Here is a 19,721-nt window from a genome sequence, read left to right as displayed (position 1 = left end):
ACTTTCTATAAACAAGTGTGTAGTGTGTTGCTTCTGAAATTCACAAAGTATTACAGAGAAAATTAAATTTTATTTATGTATTGAACTCATTTTGAGCTTCGGGCTTTCAGAGCGTGTAGCGGAGCCTTGACCTGAATTTTAAAAATAAATCGGTAAAAAAAAAATCACTGTGTCAGTAAACAATAAAAAATAAATATTTGCAAAATATCTTCATAAATATTTATTTTACCTGGTTTATGGGACTTCTGCTCCTGAACTTCTGTGCACAGCGTCTGCAAATCGGGCTGGCGGGTATACCGGCTTCCGCGAGTGTGACGTTATTTTGAGCGGCGAAAAATATTAAATATAATTTTATTTAATATTTCAAGATCACATTACTCTTCCAACTTAGAACTAAAATTTAAAAAAAGGAATTAACACAAATGGAACATACTACAATTAAATATTTATAATTTATTTTCCCAAGCCACTCGGAGCCGCAGTGTAAAGATGGAAGAGGAGTCGCGGGTTGCCGACCCCTGGACTAAACCGCCTTCCATGATGGCGAGAGTTGCCTAGCGCCCGATCCGCGGTGATCAAGGTGTCGGCGCTAACGTCTTCTTATCTCGGCAGGTCAGGGACGTTGGATTTAGATTCTTGCTCAAAAGAAGGGGAGATTCTGAGCTGCGAACGCACCACCGATAGGAAGCTCAACTTCTTCATCGAGACGGTGCGACCCAAAGACACGGTGCAGTGCTACCGCGTGCGCTGGGAGGAGCTGGTTCCCGACATTCCCGTCGAGCACGCCATGACGTACAAGTTCGCGCACTGGTACGGCGGCGCCGTGTCGGCCATCCAGCACTGGCCCATCTCCATCTCGGGTCAGCAGGCCCCCAAGCCCTTCGTCACCAGCGACATCTACTCCAATCGAAACGAGTTCGGGGGAATCCTGGAGAGCTACTGGCTTTCGTCCAACGCCACCGCCATCAAGATCAACAACTCGGTGCCTTTTCACCTGGGCTGGAACGACACGGAGAGGACCATGTCCTTCCAGGCGCGATACAGCGACAGCCCCTTCAAGCCGAACCCCGGCGAGGCTCCCTGCGCCGAACTCAGCTATAGAGTGTGCGTGGGCTTGGATGTGACGTCCATACATAAGTACATGGTGCGCAGGTATTTCAACAAACCGAACAAAGTGCCCGCCAAGGCCATGTTCAGCGATCCCATCTGGTCCACTTGGGCGCTGCACAAGACGGACATTAACCAAGAGAAACTTTTGGCGTACGCCGCCAATATCCGTAAATACAACTTCAACTGCAGCCACCTGGGTCTGGACGACGGGTCCACCAGCCGTTACGGGGAGTTCGAGTTCGACCCGGTGAAGTTCCCCAACGCCTCCGCCATGTTTCAGAAGCTGAAAGCCGACGGATTCCTGGTGTCGCTCTGGATTCACCCTTTCGTCAACTACGACTCGGCGAATTTCCACACCTGCGTGGAGAAAAGGCTGTTCGTGCGCGAACCCACGGGCTCGCTGCCGGCCCTGGTGCGCTGGTGGAACGGCATCGGCGGCATCCTGGACTTCACCAACCCGGAAGCCCGTGATTGGTTCGCCTCCCAGCTGCGGTCCCTGCGCTCCAGATACGGCGTTTCTTCCTTCAAATTCGACGCCGGCGAGACCAACTACCTGCCGTGGAAGTTCAGCACCCGGACCCCCATCCGGGACCCCAGTTTTTTCACCAGGCGCTACACGGAGATGGCCATCCCTTACAACGACCGGGCCGAACTGCGAAGCGGCTACCAGTCGCAGAATATCTCCTGCTTCTTCAGGCCCATCGACAGGGACTCGGTGTGGGGCTACGAATTGGGCCTGAAATCTCTCATTCCCACCGTGCTCACCATCAGCATCCTGGGCTACCAGTTCATTCTCCCCGACATGATCGGAGGGAACGCCTATCTGAACCGCACCGACGGAAACCGCGGGTTACCGGACAGGGAACTCTATATCCGCTGGCTGGAGCTGTCGGCTTTCATGCCCTCCATGCAGTTTTCCATCCCGCCGTGGGAATACGACAACGAGGTGGTCGAGATCGCTCGGAAATACACGGCCCTCCACCAGAGCATCGTGGCGCCGCGGGTTCTGGAGCTGGCGAGCGAGGTGGTGAACACCGGCGACCCCATCATACGGCCTCTGTGGTGGATCGCCACCGGGGACGAGACCGCCTATAAGATTGACTCCCAGTTCCTGATCGGGGACGACCTCATGGTCGCCCCGGTTTTAGAACCTGGCAAGGAAGAGCGCGATATCTATCTCCCCGCCGGTCGATGGAGAAGCTATAAGGGGGAGCGATTTGATATCAAGGAGCCTCTGCACCTCACCGACTATCCTGTGGACTTGGATGAAATTGCATACTTTGTTTGGGTGTAGGGCTGAGCTATTTTCTAAAATGATAACAAACGCCACGCGCAAATTACACCGCAAACGTTAATCCGCCCCGGAGCGACGCTCCGAGTCTCGTCTCAGATTTAAAACCGTCAGCTGGTCGTAACTAAAGGAGGTGACTTGCAATAGCCCCCGAATTCATTCGGAATACGGCTCGAAAAAAAAAGAAAACGCCGGATGAAATTAGGCGTTGTTTTAGGACGCGTGTTGCAGCTGGGTAACAGCGTGGGACGATAGTGTGTTTTTTTTTTTTTTTTTTTAATTTAAAGTAGGATATTTAATGCCGCACAACGTCTCGAGTTGGAGCGCGTAATTCCGCAACTATGTGTTGAAAAGTTGGCTCAATGCGAACCCGCGTGTTCCGTGTTGCGCAACACGTTACGACATTTAGCCTCACGGCCTCCAGAATGCTCAGGTTAAACGCGCTCTCAGGCTGCAAAGCGATTCTGAATGTCCAGTAGCTGCAGTTTATTCCGCTTTCCAGCGCTTAAACACTGACCTCTCACAAAGGCGGCGAATGAAAATCCTCCTATTGTCACATCCGAGTCATTTTTTTTTTTTTTTTGTCATTTTTTTTTTTTTTTAGTCATTTTTGCCTAAATCAACTCCTCCTTCAACATGTGGCTCAGTTTTTTGTTTTCTGAAAAAATTGACACAAGCGATTATTTTAAGAAGATGACGATAATGTATTTCTTAAATGGAGGATCAAAACAAACAGTGATGTTTTTGCTTTTTTAAGTCACGTGGCCACGAGCCGCCACCGCCGGACGGCGTGCACAATTCGACCTTGCTAAGATCACTTCAGGAAAACATGGCCGTCGCTTCCGTCTTGTCCAAAATTTGTTTTTCGGCAATGCCTCCCTCTTTTCCTAAAGCAAACAAATATAACAATTATGGAAATGTGATGTAACTGCCTTACCGTCCCTGCGTTTTAATGATTATTGCTCTGTGTGATAATATATGCCATACATTCACCGTCGCCATATTTGACAATTCTGTGTTTTTACGGCGAATGCCGCCGAAGCGTAACGTTCTCTAAAATCCTCTAACGATGCAACACTTAGAAAGTGGACGTTTTCATTTTATTTATGAAGCTTTAATTTATTGCGTCTAATAATGTTGAATTTTAACGTCGTGTCGATTTTCGAAGGCTTATGAAGCTGATAAAAAAAAAAAATGAAATGCCTTTTTTTTTTTTTTTTGTTTTTTTTTGTTTTTAATGCCGTCCGTCCCAGCAGCTATTTATACCGCTCTCGCTCAGGTTCTGGAAGGATGGTCTTCATGACAACACGGAGGTGGAGCTTGAATGTGTTTCTCTATTTACCTTGTTTGTAACAACTGAAGAATCTCAGCAATGCTGCATTTGCCATGTAATTCATCACGAGTGCAGTAAACAAAAACTGATTTTAACTCAAGCCTGTTTTTAGTATTTTATGTTGTTTTCAGGAATCTTCTGCTCCCCTCAGAGGTCATCTCACCCTCCCCTCTGCGACTGACTTCCCTCCGATCTCCTCGTAGAACATGCAACGCGTTTTTAAACGCGTTACATGTTAAATTTAAAAAGAAAAAAATATTTTTACATATATTTGCAACACTTGATTATAAGCCGCAGATACCCACGTTGTGAAATGATATTTACACAAGAAGATTTTGTGAATATTTATTTACATACCATATTTTCCGTCCTGTAGAGCGCACCGGGATATAAGCCACACCCACTAAATTTATTTATTTTTATTTTTATTTTTTTTCTTATATTTACTGCTCTGGATTATAAACCACAGATACCCATGTTGCGAAAAGATGTTTAAACAAGCCACACCCACTAAATTTTGAAATAATTATTTTTGTTCTTCTATTAACTGCAGATACCCATGTTGTGAAATTATATTTACATAATTTTGTAGATGTTTATTTACATACCATATTTTCTGTACTATAGAGCGCACTGGTGTATAAGCCCCACCACAAAATTTTAAAAGAAAAAATATTTTAACATATATTTGCAACACTGGATTATAAACTGCAGATGAGTGTAAATGAGATATTTACACAGAAAGATTTCATAGATATTTATTTACTTACCATATTTTCTGTACTATAGAGCACACTGGTGTATAAGCCGCACCACAAAATTTTAAAAGAAAAAAATATTTTTACATATATTAACTGAACTGGATTATAAGCCGTAGATACCCACGTTGTGAAATGACATAATCACACAAGAATATTTTGTAAATGTTTATTCACATGCTGTATTTTCTGGACTATAAGTCGCATTTTTCGGGGGGGAATTTATTTGATGAAATCAGACCAAGAACAAACATTTCACCTTGAAAGGCAATTTATAATGTAATGTCCGAGTGGATGACAATTTTCTGGTTAGACCTTATCTTAAATCACAAATGCAGTTAGAGAATGCTCTGTTTTTCGCCGGTCCCTCGCTCCTTTCTCGCGCACTCCAAACTTTCTCTCTGCCGCTCGATTTTTTTGTTTTCGGACGCATATTTCACCACTCGCCGCTTGTAATCCGCAGAATGTGATTTTCATTTGTCTTTTGTCTTTTTAAGTGGATGTTTAAACTTTAAATTTACACAAGTGTAGATCGCACTCTCGCCGCTGTCAGTGTGAAAAGAACGAACATGTGAAATGACCGTCAATATTTGAAATCGTACCTGAGTATAAGTCGCAGGACCAGCCAAACCATGAAAAAAAATGCGACTTATAGGCCGAAAAATACGGTACTTTAACCGATTGTTTCCAAACGGTGCGCGTAACACGGCAGTAAAACAGCTGATCAAACAAAACGGAGAAGTCATTGACGGCTTTATTCATCCCCCAGAAGTCTTCATCGGTGTTGGAGTTGAAAAAAATCAAAAAAAATCAACGTCACGTTCATTTCCAGGCAAATTTCCCTCTGAAGTTGTGCTGTCCGACCTTCGGAAACCCGTCGGCGATGTTGGATTCCTTCACGCCGCTCCACGCCGTTCGCATCTACTCTTAGCAGGTGTCGAGTCGCTGCTAAAACGTCGTCGTCGAAAAATATTCCGTGTGCCGTCCTGCGCCCCCTAATGGACGTTAGCGAAGAAAACTCAAAGCGCGGGGGAAAAAAAAAACGCGTCTTACAGTCCGCAAAATACGGTAATGCACTTCTATCGCCGTGACGACGGGCGGATGCAGCTCGTCCGCTCCCGAGTGGCCACGTTCTTGCTACCCAGATCAGGTTATGCATAGGCTATGCAGTGTGCGTGTGTGTATGTTTGTGTGCGTCTTTGTCAAAAAAACACAAAAAGCAAAAAAAACTCACTAAACCCAAGCTTACTGTTCTGTATATTTCCTGTGCATCTTGTATTTGCAAGTGTTATTTGCAGTCCTTATGTCCTCTATTGTAAGTCGCTTTGGATAAAAGCGCCTGCCAAATGTAATGTAATGCTTTCCTTTTGTACGCGTTATGAAAACTTTAAGGAGTGAAACAAGGATGCGGCGCGATCGGCGAGGCAATTCAAACCCGCAACTTTTTTACGAGCAGGCGGCGTGCAGGAACGGAGGCGCCCATCAATTCAGCGTGGACCGGGGCGCCCTTGAGGGGCCCCTCAAACTTTTTCCAACGGCAAGCTCATCATAGGGCAATAATGACAGTGTGATGAAATGATTGTGCGGGTATTTGGAGGCTGCGTCCGGATCAATAAATCATTTGGCGGTTCATGATGTGAGGCCAGAGAGCAACTGTTAGAAAAGTGTATGACAAGACAGAAGTAAGAGTACACACACGTAGACACACACACACACACACACGCAGTGCGTAGGCTGAAATATGTATTTGAATTTGCAGTCTTAGGCAGGATCTGTCTCTGTGAGCTGGAATGGTTTGGCCCGCAACATTTCTCACAGCCACGGTCGATCTTTCATCTGCTTAGGGAATTTATTCCCTCACACAACAGCGGGATACGCTTCAGAACTACTTCACTTGATTTGCCATTGCCTCATCTTTCTTCAGAATTGATCCGGACTCGCAGCCTGTGTGGATAGGACATACATTCATTGATTAGCTGTCTGTGTGTTTGCGGGAATCAATAATATTTGTCGGTTTGCTTTCTGCAATCATATTGTTTGGAGCTAGCTGATTTTATTTATCTATTTTTTTTTTTTTTTTTTTTCCCCACGTTGGACAAATGATTTATTCCGAAGCTTTTAGAGGATTGTGGACGTTTTAGTTTTTTTTTTTTTTTTTTTTTTTAATTTCAAAGAAATGCTGTTTAAACTTAGCAGGCCTGGCTGTGAGAGGACCCACACTTGACATATTCCCTTAATTTTCTGTATCCTCGCGTGACGACGACGCGACACCCACCCGATGCTGCATAAAAAAGCGACGTCGAAATACGCGTCCACGCCGATTCGCTGACTTTCCCCTCCCGCCGAGAACTCTTCCCATCACGCCCCCTGATGGCGTGCTGCGCCGCCGCCGTCCAGGAGGGTGCAGTGTAGCTTCACCCATGAAACCCCTCTCATGCAAACGTGGTCGGAGAACGGGCAGATGTTGCGTGTGAATGCACGCACACACACGCAAACATGCAGAGCGGCACACAAAAACCGTCCGAGCCAACCCCCCCTCTTTCTCCACCTGTGAGCCCACCTGCGTGTCCATCTGGAAAAAGGAGATGCCAGTTGTTCTGGTGAGGGGCCAGTGTGTCTCAACTATCCTTCCACGAGCCGGCGACGGCCGTCCTCTTTCGCTGTGGCGTTTGTATATTAAAAGAAGAAGGGCGGCCATAAAGGAATCGGATCGCCTAAAAATATCGATCGGCGTGACGAACGAGCGGAGCGGCGACCCGCAGTCAGAAAGAAGAGGTTAATCCAATTAAATCCCTCCGCACGGAGGAGAAAAAACAAACCAGCGCCTCCCCGCTGTTCGCTTTGTGTTTCCCCAAGTACAAGGTTGGGATAAGCGAAGCGGAGTTGTTATTTATTTTTTTTTCCTCCCCTTTTTCCCTCGGCGCATCTGTGGGCTCCCGCTCCCCGAGAACTGGAGGATTCGCGTTTATTAACTCGGTGAGGAGCTCCTCCGAGAAGATCTGCTTCTCCGAGATGTTTCCGACAAGTCTCCGGAGGATAAACGTAGGATTCTCCGCGCGATTTTAAATTTTTTCCGAAAACGACCGACGACAATGATGAAAAGGTGCGGAAAGCGGTTACTTGTAATTACCGTACGTATCGCAGATAAGTAAACTCCCATTCGTCGTATTCAAATTGGACGCTGGGTTAAAATGAATTATAATTAACCGCGGCGGGTGTTATTAGATTTTTTTTTTTAATGAATGTTAAAAAAAAATGCCCGTTATTGCGAGCGGCTGTGAGGACCGCATCACGTCAGCGGGGAAGATCCCGCAGATCGCCGCGACGGACGGGAAACAATGACGAATAGGCCGGCGTTCAGCCCAAATGGCCTCCCGGAGCAAAGTGTGGGATGGACATTTATTGCGGGGAACCACAGGGGAAATAAAACCCCCACGGCCGTCTCGCGCCAAGTGAGAATCTTTGTCCTTAACCCAAGATTCTCCTCTCGGTAACTGGAACGACCTCGCGTTTCGGCGCCGCCGCCGGGAGCCGTGTCCTCGCGGGCTAACAAATGAAACCCCGGAGAGCATCGGCCTTGCATCCGTTTATCTTTCTCACCTGTTTTTACCGATTATTCTACCGTCCGGGCGGTCGATATTGAATTCCGCAGGACGGAGCGGCGAGGAGCGCGACGCGCCGGGTCCGCGCTCGCCGAGTCCGAAGGGTGGAAGCGAACCGGAGTTACTCTGGAAATATGACGTCGCCGCGCACAAGGTTGTTTGATTGATACCGTTTTCGAGCACTCTTGTCCCTCTATGTTCGTGGAAGTTACCCGGGGAGAGACCGCGGGAGCGGGGGCACGCCACTTAAGTTGCTCATCTGGGTTTTGGAGGAAAATTGGCGCCATCCATCAAACGGCGCGTTTAACGAAAGCCCGCGCCGACCTGGCCAACAAAGGATTGGTATATGAGGTAGCGGAGCGGCAAACGTGTGAGATGCAGGGACCGGCGAGGGTCTATCAATCAGCCAGTCAGCTCCTTTATTTAACAAGCGAGGGCCAAAGACCCCGAGGGCCACACTCCATATTCTGGCTGGTTGGGCTTGCGGTGGGAAGAAAGCGTGAGAGGGGGGGGAGGAGAGGAGTGAGGAAAGAAAGGAAAGAGGGGCATGAAGGGATTGGGGTTGGGAGGTGATAGAGGTGCAGGAGGGTTTGGCCCGTGTCCCCTGGCGTGCCGGGGAGCTTCATCTTCTCAGTGCAAGGACCTGGAACTGCAGCTTGATGGGATTTTCAGCCCCGTGGCCTCCGCCGTCCCGGCATCCATCTGGAGGGCTGCGCAGCGGAGAGCCAGCCACTCAGCGACACAGCCATAAAGAACAAGCCGCGGGCCAGCCAATGCCACTGATCTGAGGCTCGCGGCTCTGTTCGGCGGACAGGCCAACACTCGGTGGCACATATTCCTGTCAGGGACACGGGCTGATCCCTAAGCTACTGTGTGCTCAGTGGAACAGAAGACACGCTCTGTGGGGCAGCCCACATCCAACCGCTGACTGCTTCAAAGCTCCCAAAATTGGAATGGAACAGGGACTTCACTATTCAGCAGCCTTAATGGTCTGGAGAGGACTCGGCTTTTTTTTTTTTTTTTTTTTTTTTTTCCTCTCTCCGTCCTCCGTGCGAGTCACAGAAATGGAGCATCCGCCACCTCCTGTTTACGCCGTTAACATAAGTTCACGTCGCGCAGATTTAAGGATAATTCCGGATCGAGAAACGGGGCTTTCGTCGCCTATCCGTCGCCCGAAAAACCTCAATTTAAATAACATCGACGATATATAATGGAAAATCAAGTCCGAATATGCAAAGAAGCTCATGATGGAATTCCAATTTCGAGCAAAATAACAATACCGATATCGCCGATACCTTCGCGCTGAAAATGTTTCGGTTTGTCTTCGCCGTTACGGCGTCAGCAGCGTATATCCATTTCTTTTTCATCTCCCTGGCCCGACGCGGCCCCGGCGGCGGGTAAGGTGGGCAGACGGCGGACTGTATAAATAAACAGAGCCTGTCTGAGGGCAGTACAGTGGCCCCCACCTGCCCGCCATCAATCAATATTACAGCGGCCACTGGCAGCCCAATCACCCTTTTATAGGCCAGTGAAATGATCAAACATCTGCTTATAACCGTGCTTCATGTGTAGATGGATCATACGTATAATATCAAATCCTGCAGGAAACCATCCCGCTGGCCGGGGCGTCGTTGTGACAATACTATTCTTTTATCGGCGCCGGGGGAATGAGCGGCCTTGAAGGCGGACGGCATGAATAACAGGATCGGCGGACGTCCCGCTCGTGAATCAAATTGCGCGGCGGCCGCTTGATTCCTGTAAAACAGAGGAGCCGGGAGCCGGGTCGTCCGGGATATTTATAAGTGTTTACAGTAGCCGGCGCTAAATAACCCAGCGAGCCGCCCGGGGACGAGACGAGAGTTCGGGAAATATCTGTAAGCGAGTTTTAATGTTTTACGCAAGCGATTATTGAAATGCCAGCTTCAGATTGAGTGCCGCGCCGCTTGCCGCTTTGCTTAATGGCCGGTGTTAGAAAACATCGTCTCATAGCGACGCGGTTAGCTTTTGACCCGAACGCCGGAAGACGCGGCCGAGACAAACCGCACGTTTATCCTGTGATTTCCCCGCGTCCAGACGCAGCGTGGAAATTTGTGACAGCGTCGTTTTCTGTCCAGAACCTTCCGTCGCGGTGACGTGCGGTGAGGTTCACGGCCGGTGAGGCACTGACCGATGTGCCTCAGCACAATAAACTAGTTACGCAAATAAGGTTGTTGACAAAAAAAAAAAAAAACACCGTGCATTTGAAATGGTGTTCATAAAGCAAAAGTGTTTTAAACATTTCAGTAGTGACATGCAGAGAGACAGCAGTACGGTCTTAGCGTGGAGCATGCCGGCAGTCGCCCGTCATTGCGCGATCTACGTTGAGGCTCAACCATCCGCAGCCTCACCGCACGTCTCTTCTCAGTATTTGAACAGTAAATGTGAAAATCCAGCGATTTAAATTAAAAAAAGCAATCCAAAACGGGTGAAGTCAAGGGAAAAATATCCTTATAGTGCAAATCCCTGATACATATAACCATTCCGTTCTTTTTTTCATTTTACATTTTTTTTTTTACTTTCCAAAATTGGCAAGTGAGGCACGGCCTCTCCTGCCTCCCCCGACTGCACGGCACCGTTCTGTAGCCTCCTCCGGTCGGACCACCGTCGACGCACTGCCATTTTGCAAAGACTTTTAACAAGGAATATGGAAAGCTATGATTGTAACAGTTACTTTCAGTTACTCCTGACGGTTTTATAAAAGTAAAAGTAAATAAACACTTTCCTCAGCGGCTCTTCTGGTCCCTGGTTGAATCCTGCGCCGAGTCTCCGCGTTCTCCATGTGTCTCGGTGGGATCAAACACATGCAGGACCTTCGTGGGACACACTAAATTGACCAGACATGTGAATGTGAGGGTGACTTGTGTGTATTCATAGGACGTATGAATGGTTGAATGTCTCCATAAAACTTGTGAGTGAACGAGAGGGTGAATGTTCCCATATCTCAGTGCATGAGCGAGTGAATGTCTCCATCGGACGTATGAATGAGCGAGTGAATGGTTGCATGTATTTATCGGATGACGTCTCCATACAGCACTTGAGTGAATGAGAGGATGAATGGTTGTATGTTTATATGATGCAAGAATGAATGATTGCATGTCTCTATAGGTCATGTGAATGAGAGGGTGAATCCTTTCTATGTGATCGCGTGTTTCTATATAAGAGGGAACAAATGCTTGTTTGTCTATCTGACGGGTGAATGAGTGAGCGAATGCTTGCAAGCGTGAATGCTCCATATAAGCGGTTGTTTGTCCCTATTGTGCAATGAATAAGCCGGTCCAGTGACAGCGACTCAGAGTGCAGGATAAGCGTGAAGGAATGAATGAATGAATGAATAGTATGCGCCTCTTCCTGCCGCCGTAAACCCGACCGGGTTTTTAATTTCCACACGTTCAAAGAGTAAGCGAGCTCTTGGATTCGTATCTTTCTATCTAATCTTAATTTCATCCGTTCCTCTTGTTTCCCACCGGCACCGCGGAGGCCTTCCCTCGTATTATCCACATTTCTCCTCCGTAGCTTCTCGACTTTATTTTATTTACATCTTCTGCTTAAACCTCTAGTTGCGGAGGATTAAAGTCTCACTTTTGCGTTTTGTTTGCAGGTTGTTTTTGTTTTCCATCCAAAGCTGTCACAGCTGGAGACCATTGGGGAAAAACAAAATCCCTCCTTTGAACGACGCGGCTTTGCCAGCATGTGGATCGCCCGCAAAACATCCGTGAGTCGATATTTGCAACCCAGAGTGCTCTCTTTCTGTGCGGGTATCAGACCTGTAATGTAAAGCCCTCGGATAATCTGTTGGTTTGTACCCCGTTTCTGAATTAGGAGCGAGTATATATATATATATTTAGATGCCGAAGCCCGTTTTCACAGCAGGAAACAACTCGAGTAATTAGACATAATCTATCCTTCAACTCGCCCGTTGTCATTTTGTCGAAGTCCTCCCTCGGTCAGGTGCCTTCGCCTAAATCAGGGGTGTCAAACTCATTTTGGACACTTACGGCCTAATTTGATGTCGAGGGGGCCGGACCGGTAAAATGATAGTCGTTACCTAGATGGAACATTAAGTCCAAAATTTTCCTTTGTTTTAGTGTAAAGGAGAGCAGGTAAATGATATAAATCTTTATTGGGAATGAACTGTTCTTATAAAAAAATACATGATGAACAACCTGAGATTCGTGAAGAAAAGCAAGTGCAATTTCAACTTGCTGCATCCACACGGCGCATCCGGGTTTCTTATTAACCTCAAGGAACAAATAAGAAGTGCGCTCCATTTTATTTCCATTACTCTTTCTTTTCTATGATGACAACATCTTGCTGATGAGGGTGTCGGGTCCAGTGATGTGCAGTCAGGGGAGGCAGGTGAGGCCGTGCCTCACTTGCCAATCTTGGAAAGAAAAAAAATGTCAAATTAAAAAAAGAACGGAATGATTCTATTTATCAGTGATTTGCACCATGAAGGTATTTTTCATCTAATCTTACCAGTTTGAGATTGTTATTCAAAATGACTGGATTTTCATATTTACTGTTCGAATACTGCGAAGCGGTGGACTGATTGCGCAATGATGGCTGACTGCCGGCATGCTCTGTCGTAAGACCGTATTGCTGTCTCTATCACAATTAAAAAGTTTAAACATTTTTGATATATGAACTAAAATTCCAATGTACACTGTTTTTTGTCAACAGCTGTATGTGTGTTACTAGTTTATTGTGCCGATCATAAAACGGCCGCCAAGAGCCGCTAAGTGAGGCACACAGTTCCCCTGCCTCACCAGCCATGAACCTCACCGCGCGTCACTGGTCGGGTCCGACAAAAACCCCTGGCCTAAATAGTTTATATCTAACGACTTTCTCCCTTCGTTACCTCGTTCCTTCTTGCCTCCCGTGCGTCGCTGGTGTACGTTAATGAGAACCCATCCACCGGCGGGGCTTCGAGCGGATGACACGTCTCCACGCCGTCATAACTCGTGCTCCGTGAATCAACTCTAAAAAAAAAAAAAAAAAATTTTCCACTCCAAAAAGTTACCCATGCTGATGGTAGCCTGGCGAACATAATAAAAGTTGAGGCTGGTAACTAGGTTGGCAGGCGGAGTAGACAAAGGTTGTAAGGGCCTGATCCGCGGAGAGGGGGAATGAATCCAAGTGGTCCAAGGTTAATGGTGGCTTGGAACAAAATGGATTCAGCGCCAGGGGCATGCTGACAGGTGATTTGACATGAGTGAAGGCGGGCCATCAATCTCCAACGGGCCCCCCCTGACCCTACCTTTGCAGCTAGGGGGCGCCAACTATCACGGGGGGGTTTGGGGGGGAGGGGGGGCCCTGACCCGTGCAGGTCTCCAGATAACCCACCTGCTGTCTGCCTGAAGCTTCTTCCCCCCGCCGCCCGTCCGTGGCCGGAGGAGACTCTCATCACTTCACGCTTGGCTGACATAATGAAACTGTGATTGGAAGATAGTGAACTGTGACAGGCGCCGGTCGACTCGAAGTCTTCTAGCCAAATTCGAAAGCGCTCGCTTCGGGTTTCCTTTTACAGCCCGCTATTCTCTTAAATTGGTCTGACAATTTAATGGTGCGAAAATGATAATCTGCCAGCCTATCTTTAATATGCTTTCATACTCCTCGTGGCTATTGTCTCTTGCGCCGCCGACTAAAGGGCTTTTGTAGCGGCGCGTTCGACTCGAGAAGAAATATCAAGGTAAGGTATGCCGTGGCGCAAAAAAAAAACAAAAAAAAAAAACAACTACTTTGTGTAGTATGAGTGTCATTATGTGTGTGTGTGTGTGTGTGTGTGTGTGTGCGCTCTCCGCAAAGTACCCCCGGGGAGGCTCGGCTTCACGTTTAAACCTGACATAAATTCCCTGTCACAAATCCCTGGGGCAGCCAGGCTTGTAGGCACAAAAGCAAATATTTCCGTTCCTGATCACGGCCAATCCCTTTCGGCGTCCCCGCCCGCCGCCGCCGCCGCCGCCGCCTCCTCCTCCTCCCCGCCCTCCTCCGAACCAACCCCAGCACCACCAGCCAGCCATTTGTCACAAAGTAATTATAGAATTATCGATTGGCAAGCAATTAACACATTTCTTCTCTTTTCCACCCTCTCGTCTCCCCCTCTTGCAAACCCCCCCCATCTCTCTCCACCTCATCCTTTAATTTGAACTTGGGGATAGAAAGAATAAGAGCGAAGGTGTGTGTGTGTGTGTGTGTGTGTGTGTGGGGGAGAGCTGTGGGTGTTTCACATTTAATCCTGCTGGCATTTCCTAGTTCTCCTCAAATTAATCGGGCGTCGGGGACAAAATGGCTTTTCTCTTTTCCTTTTCTGTTATTCCTCTCCTTGTCTCGGCCGCCCATCTATCTAACGGCCGCGGAGCCGCTCAGAGAAGAGCCAAACGCCATTTCAGATGCGATGAATGAATTTGCCGATAAAACCTCATTTCGAAAAGAACACATAATAGCCGCGCAACCTTCTCCGTATTATAGCCGTATCGCCGGCCCTAAAAAAAAAAAAAAAAAAGCGAAATCCCAAGCGGTGGCTGGGTTTTTTTATTTTTTATTTTCACCCTCTCCTCGCCATCCTGGTTTGCAGCTGCCGCTGGAAGGAGGCGTCCAGATGGAGGTTCGGGGGGAAACGGCGTTGGAACCTCCAGCTGTCAGGTGTCTGGGTTGGGATGGATTTCACAGAGCAGCAACTTATCAACATATGGATGGGAACAGGGAAGTTGATTCCCCTTCTGGCATTTTGACACTTTCTTTTTTTTTTTTTTTTTCCCCCATCTGAGCATTTCTGTCTCTTTGCATCTCCCCTAAAGTCGGTTCGAAAGCAAAGCGAATTCAGTTCCGCCGGGACGCTCGTTTTATTTTAACGTTTCCATGCTTAATTACCTGTTTATCATGCCGATGAAATGTTTTCTCATCTTAAAAATCGAGTTCCGAAAACGTATTTCCCCCGCAAAGTAAAAGTACCAATAAATATTAATGAGTCTGCATCTTCAGATGGGAGACTAAATTTCTAATTTAGGCCCCGAACCCAAAGAGAATCCCTGAGTCACAGGATTTAATTTTCCCCCCGCTTCCTCAAATCACGGGCGAGGCTATCTCTATATTGCAATATCCATCATTTCACAGCGGCTGCCTGCACGTCTTCTGATTGTCTCCCCCCCCCCCCCCCCGTCCTCCCGCATCGCCGGCGGACGTCGGCGCGAGGACGCCAAACACGTCACTGATAATACAAATAATTGAAACGGGGTTAAGCTGCGCGTGATCGTCTCCCGAAATGGTTCTGATCAATTACTCCTCCTTCATTCATTAGATCATTTATTATTTCCCCCCCCTTCGTTTACATTCTCCTCTTCGTACGTCATATATAAACGTACATTAAAAAAACGAATATTACTTTTTCATGATATTCTAATATCTTGAGATAGGATTTTTGAGTTTTCTTAAGATGTAAGCCATAATCAGCAATATTATAAATAATAAAAGACTTGCAATATTTCAGTTGATTTGTAATCAATCCAGAATGTATGACATTTTGACAGAAGATAAAGAACTTTATCACAATATTCTAATTTTCTGACCCAGTCCTGTAGATATCGCCCTCTCATTCGTGTCACATACCGAAATTTCCGGACAATAAGCCGCGACTTTTTTCACTTAAACAACGACGCGGCTAATGTATGGATTTTTCGCGGGGGAGCTAACAAGCTTCACACCGCTAAAACATTTATCCTCGTCACATCGGACCGATGAAATGACCGAAGAAGACGACTGACGGTTTTAGTGCGCAGGAGGTAGCCCAAGATAGCGATCGGCTAGCCCGGGAGTCGGCGACCTTTAACATCCAAAGAGCCATTTAGACTCGGTTTCCACGGAAAAGAAAACACTGGGAGCCGCAGTTACTTTTTGACGTCTAAAATAAAGGTACCACTATATATATTACTTTTTCATATTTGGCCTACCTTTGGTTGAAAGTCTCGACAAATTGATGGCGTCTTGGCGGGTGAACCGGCTTCCTCTAGTGTGACGTATATTTTGAGCGTCGAAAAATAATACATATAATTTTATTTTAACATTTCAAGATCGCAACAATTTAGAACTAAAATAAAAAAAGGAACTAACACAAATGAAATACACTTCGATTAAATCCTTATGATTTATTTAATTATAAGTTACAAAGTCATATATATATATATATATAGGCCTAATATAATATATAACTTATAATATATAAGCCTCTCATTTATGTCATATACAAGCGTAAAACCATTCAATCATTCACAGACAAAAAAACATTCACTCACTCATTCGAACATAAAGATATTCAATATTCACTCTCTCATTCATTGGATATGTAAACATACAACCATTCACTCGCTCATTCGAACATAAAGATATACAATATTCACTCTCTCATTCGCTGTTCATATGTAAACACACAACCATTCACTCGCTCATTCATGTCTTATAGAGGCAAACATTCACCCTCTCATTCATATGTCAGATAAACAAACATTCACTCTTTCATTCACACGTGACACAGTGACAACAAGCGTTCACCCTCGCATTCATATGTAAACATACAACCGTTCATGCTGTCATTTGCACATCATACAGGCACAAAAAAACATTCACTTATTCATGTTTTATAGAGACAAACAACATTCACTCTCATTTGTGTCATACAGACACATTCAACATTCACTCGCTCATTCATGTCGTATGGAGACATAAAACCATTCACCCATTCACAATTCATGTAGAGCAGGGGTGTCAAACTCATTTTAGCTCAGGGGCAACATGGGGGAAAATCTATTCTAAGGTGGGCTGGATCAGTAAAATCATGACATATGAACTACTTTTAATAATAATAATAATTGTTATTACTTTTAGGTACCTATTGTTCAATTCACTCCTCAAACCTTGTATTTTTTAGCTTTGCGAGACGGATTAAACCTGTTCACGGTCCTAATGCAGCCCACGGGCCTTGAGTTTGACACCCCTGATGTCGAGACAAACAAGCATTCATTGTCAATCGAACGTGGATATACAATATTCATCCTCTCAAGTCATGTGACCATTCACTCTCTCATATCCCATAGAGACATACAAACATTCACTCATTCATAATTCACACAGACATCCCATTCTCATGCACACTCTTATTCCCATGACTCATACGCTTTATATCAGGACATAAAACCATTCACCCTCTCATTCATTCACATATAGATTCACACACCATCAGGATATTGAACCTTTCATTTTGTCCCATAGAAGTGATGTTGAGACAAACAACCCTTCGTTCACACAACCGGGCACTTTAGGGTCTCCAGCGAACCTTCTGCATTTCCTTTGACCGTGGGAGGAAAGCGGAGAACCCTTGCAGTATAAGCGATAGTCCACAAATAACGGCCCGGGGGCCGGATACGGCCCGCCCCCATGTTTTACCCGGCCCCTGAATAATACCAGAGATTTTTCATTCTGACCACGTAATCGTGTCTTGTACATGCATGGAACTTAACTTTCTATTCCACCCTTCTGCAGACTGTGTCTTATCTGAAACCCCTCCCTCAAAAAAATAAATCCTGGACACACCCCTGTCAGATAACACGGAATAATGGCGACAAGATTAGGTCAGAGAAAAATAGATTCAGAATGCTGGGTATTTAACCTGCGGTGGTAAACGATTGTTTTTTTGTTCAATTCAAAGAAAAGGCTGTCAAGAGATGAGACAAAGACTATATTCAATAATAATGTTATTATCTATTTTCTGTTTTTTTTTTTTCTTCCTGTCAAGATCCCAATAAACAATAAATGTTTATGTTTAGACACCTCTGCAATAATCACAAAATTTGATACAGGGAAAAGTTAATTTTGGCCCTCGCAGGAAAAAGTTTAGGGATCCCTGGAATAAAGTGTCTCTATGTCCTGCTAATGCTGACAAAATGTTAAGACCGTTTGAGATTATTGAGTGAGTATTCTCTCTCATGCTGATATGCTAATCATTAAGACCCCCCCAACACACACACACACACACACACGTGCACACACACATGCTGCAGGCAATGAATTGTTTTCCTGTGGGCCTGTACTCGCAGCCTTTTGCTCCCTGTGCAGCTTTCATGGCTCCGACGCTGTGACCCTGCTCGCAGCCGCTTCAAAGATTACGCACGTTATTGTTATGCATTTTTAAACAATTGACATTTAAGAAAGAGGGAAAAAAAAAAGAAGCGTGAAATTGCCTCTGCAGCATTATACTAGAGCTTGTTTGTCCATCTGTATTTGCTCTTATGCTTGACATCAATTGTGTTCAGTGCTTTGGGGTAACTTTATGAATAATGAATATATTTCTCATTTTGCATTATGGATTCTGAAAAAAAAAACAAAAAAAAAACAGTGCAAGTTATTCAGATGCTGACAAATAGAAAGTTGTCGAAAATTCTTTCTAAAGCATGACGGGATGCGTAAGACCGGGGCCTTCGGGGTGGAGATGAGCCGAGCGATTCAATGGATATCTTATCGCGAGCTGTCTTTTAGCGTTGATCCAATCAGTGTCAAGAACTGGTGCGGCGGCTCAGGCGGCAGAACGCCGTCCCGTCCAGTCAGAAGATCGACGGTTCTCCGTGCCAAAGTGTCCTCGGGCAACACGCTGAGCTCCAAACTGCTCCTTATGGCCCGGTAGGCGCCTTACATCGCCGCTCTGCAGCCTAGTGTGTGTGTGTGTGTGTGTGTGTGTGTGAATGCATGAATGCTATCTTGTGAAAAAGCACTTTGAAACCGGTGAAATGGTTTGGGAAATGGGAAACCAATTCTTTAAAAGACCAATTTGCCCCGAAGTAGGTAAAGAATTGTATTTTGCAGACCATAAAAAGCATCGCATTATAAGACGCGTGATAAAACATAATCCAGCCTCTTAAAATAATCACCTAAGTCTTTTTTTTTTTTTTTTTTAATGTTTTCTTTGCCTAAATCATCTCCTCATGATGCTGACCACCTCTGGCAAAATTGCCCACATCCTCAGATTGTGCCATTCGAATGTGTCAAATGGTTCAGTTTTTTTGTGTTTCCTGAAAAATCTGAAAAAAATGACTTATGCGATTATTTGAAGAAGGTGAGGATATGGTATCCTCCACTTTCTAGCGCTTGTGTCCACAAGTGTGTGCGCTGTGGAATCGTGGGTGTTTTGGACACATATGTGGGCAAAACATTGCTTTATATTTTGTTTCAATAGTTTTAACTGTCCAAAAGGGGCAAAAATGGAATTGCAACATTCAAAAATGTGTGTGCATGTGTTATCAATACATGCAAAATACATGCAAAAATGTCGGGGAAAAAACTGCCATGTTGAAGTTGGAAATAAAGACTTTTTCATTCTGTTACACAAAGGTGACTTCATTGTGTTTTATGGAAGTCCGGAACAAGAGTCCACATATGCGGACATCATTTTTCTCTAAAAGTACATCATATCGAAATATGATGCTTAATTTTTCTCCTAATTAGGTTCCAATAAGCCCAAATAGCAAAAAGAAATAAAAAATACTTTATTCATCTCAGTCATCTCGCTTTGGTCTTCTTTACTCGGCGCAGTTCATCTTCTTGCT

General features: G+C 45.6%; 1 protein-coding gene across 6 annotated transcripts in view; it reads left to right on the top strand.

Annotated features, from left to right (window-relative positions):
* The window catches only part of myorg (myogenesis regulating glycosidase), a 218,217-nt gene that overhangs the window by 4,881 nt on the left and 193,615 nt on the right, over nucleotides 1–19,721 (top strand). For 4 of the 6 annotated variants that reach the window (XR_015107749.1, XR_015107750.1, XR_015107748.1 and 1 more), the window contains exon 2: nucleotides 11,732–11,845. Coding sequence is in view for 1 of the 6 variants with exons in the window: in XM_086167974.1 (XP_086024100.1) it covers nucleotides 613–2,404 (1,792 nt within the window). In the remaining 5 variants the exon portion in view is untranslated. Of the gene's footprint in view, nucleotides 1–612; nucleotides 3,830–11,731; nucleotides 11,846–14,707; nucleotides 15,459–19,721 lie in introns of those variants that run through there. The other 2 variants (XR_015107752.1, XM_086167974.1) reach the window with 2 other exon arrangements.

Source organism: Fistularia commersonii, chromosome 21 (assembly GCF_037954325.1).
Source record: "Fistularia commersonii isolate RoL2024-O1a breed Wild chromosome 21, RoL_Fcom_v1.0, whole genome shotgun sequence".
Taxonomy (NCBI): Eukaryota; Metazoa; Chordata; class Actinopteri; order Syngnathiformes; family Fistulariidae; genus Fistularia; species Fistularia commersonii.
The sequence above is the reverse complement of the archived record's forward strand: the minus strand, read 5'-3'. Positions and strand labels throughout refer to the sequence as shown.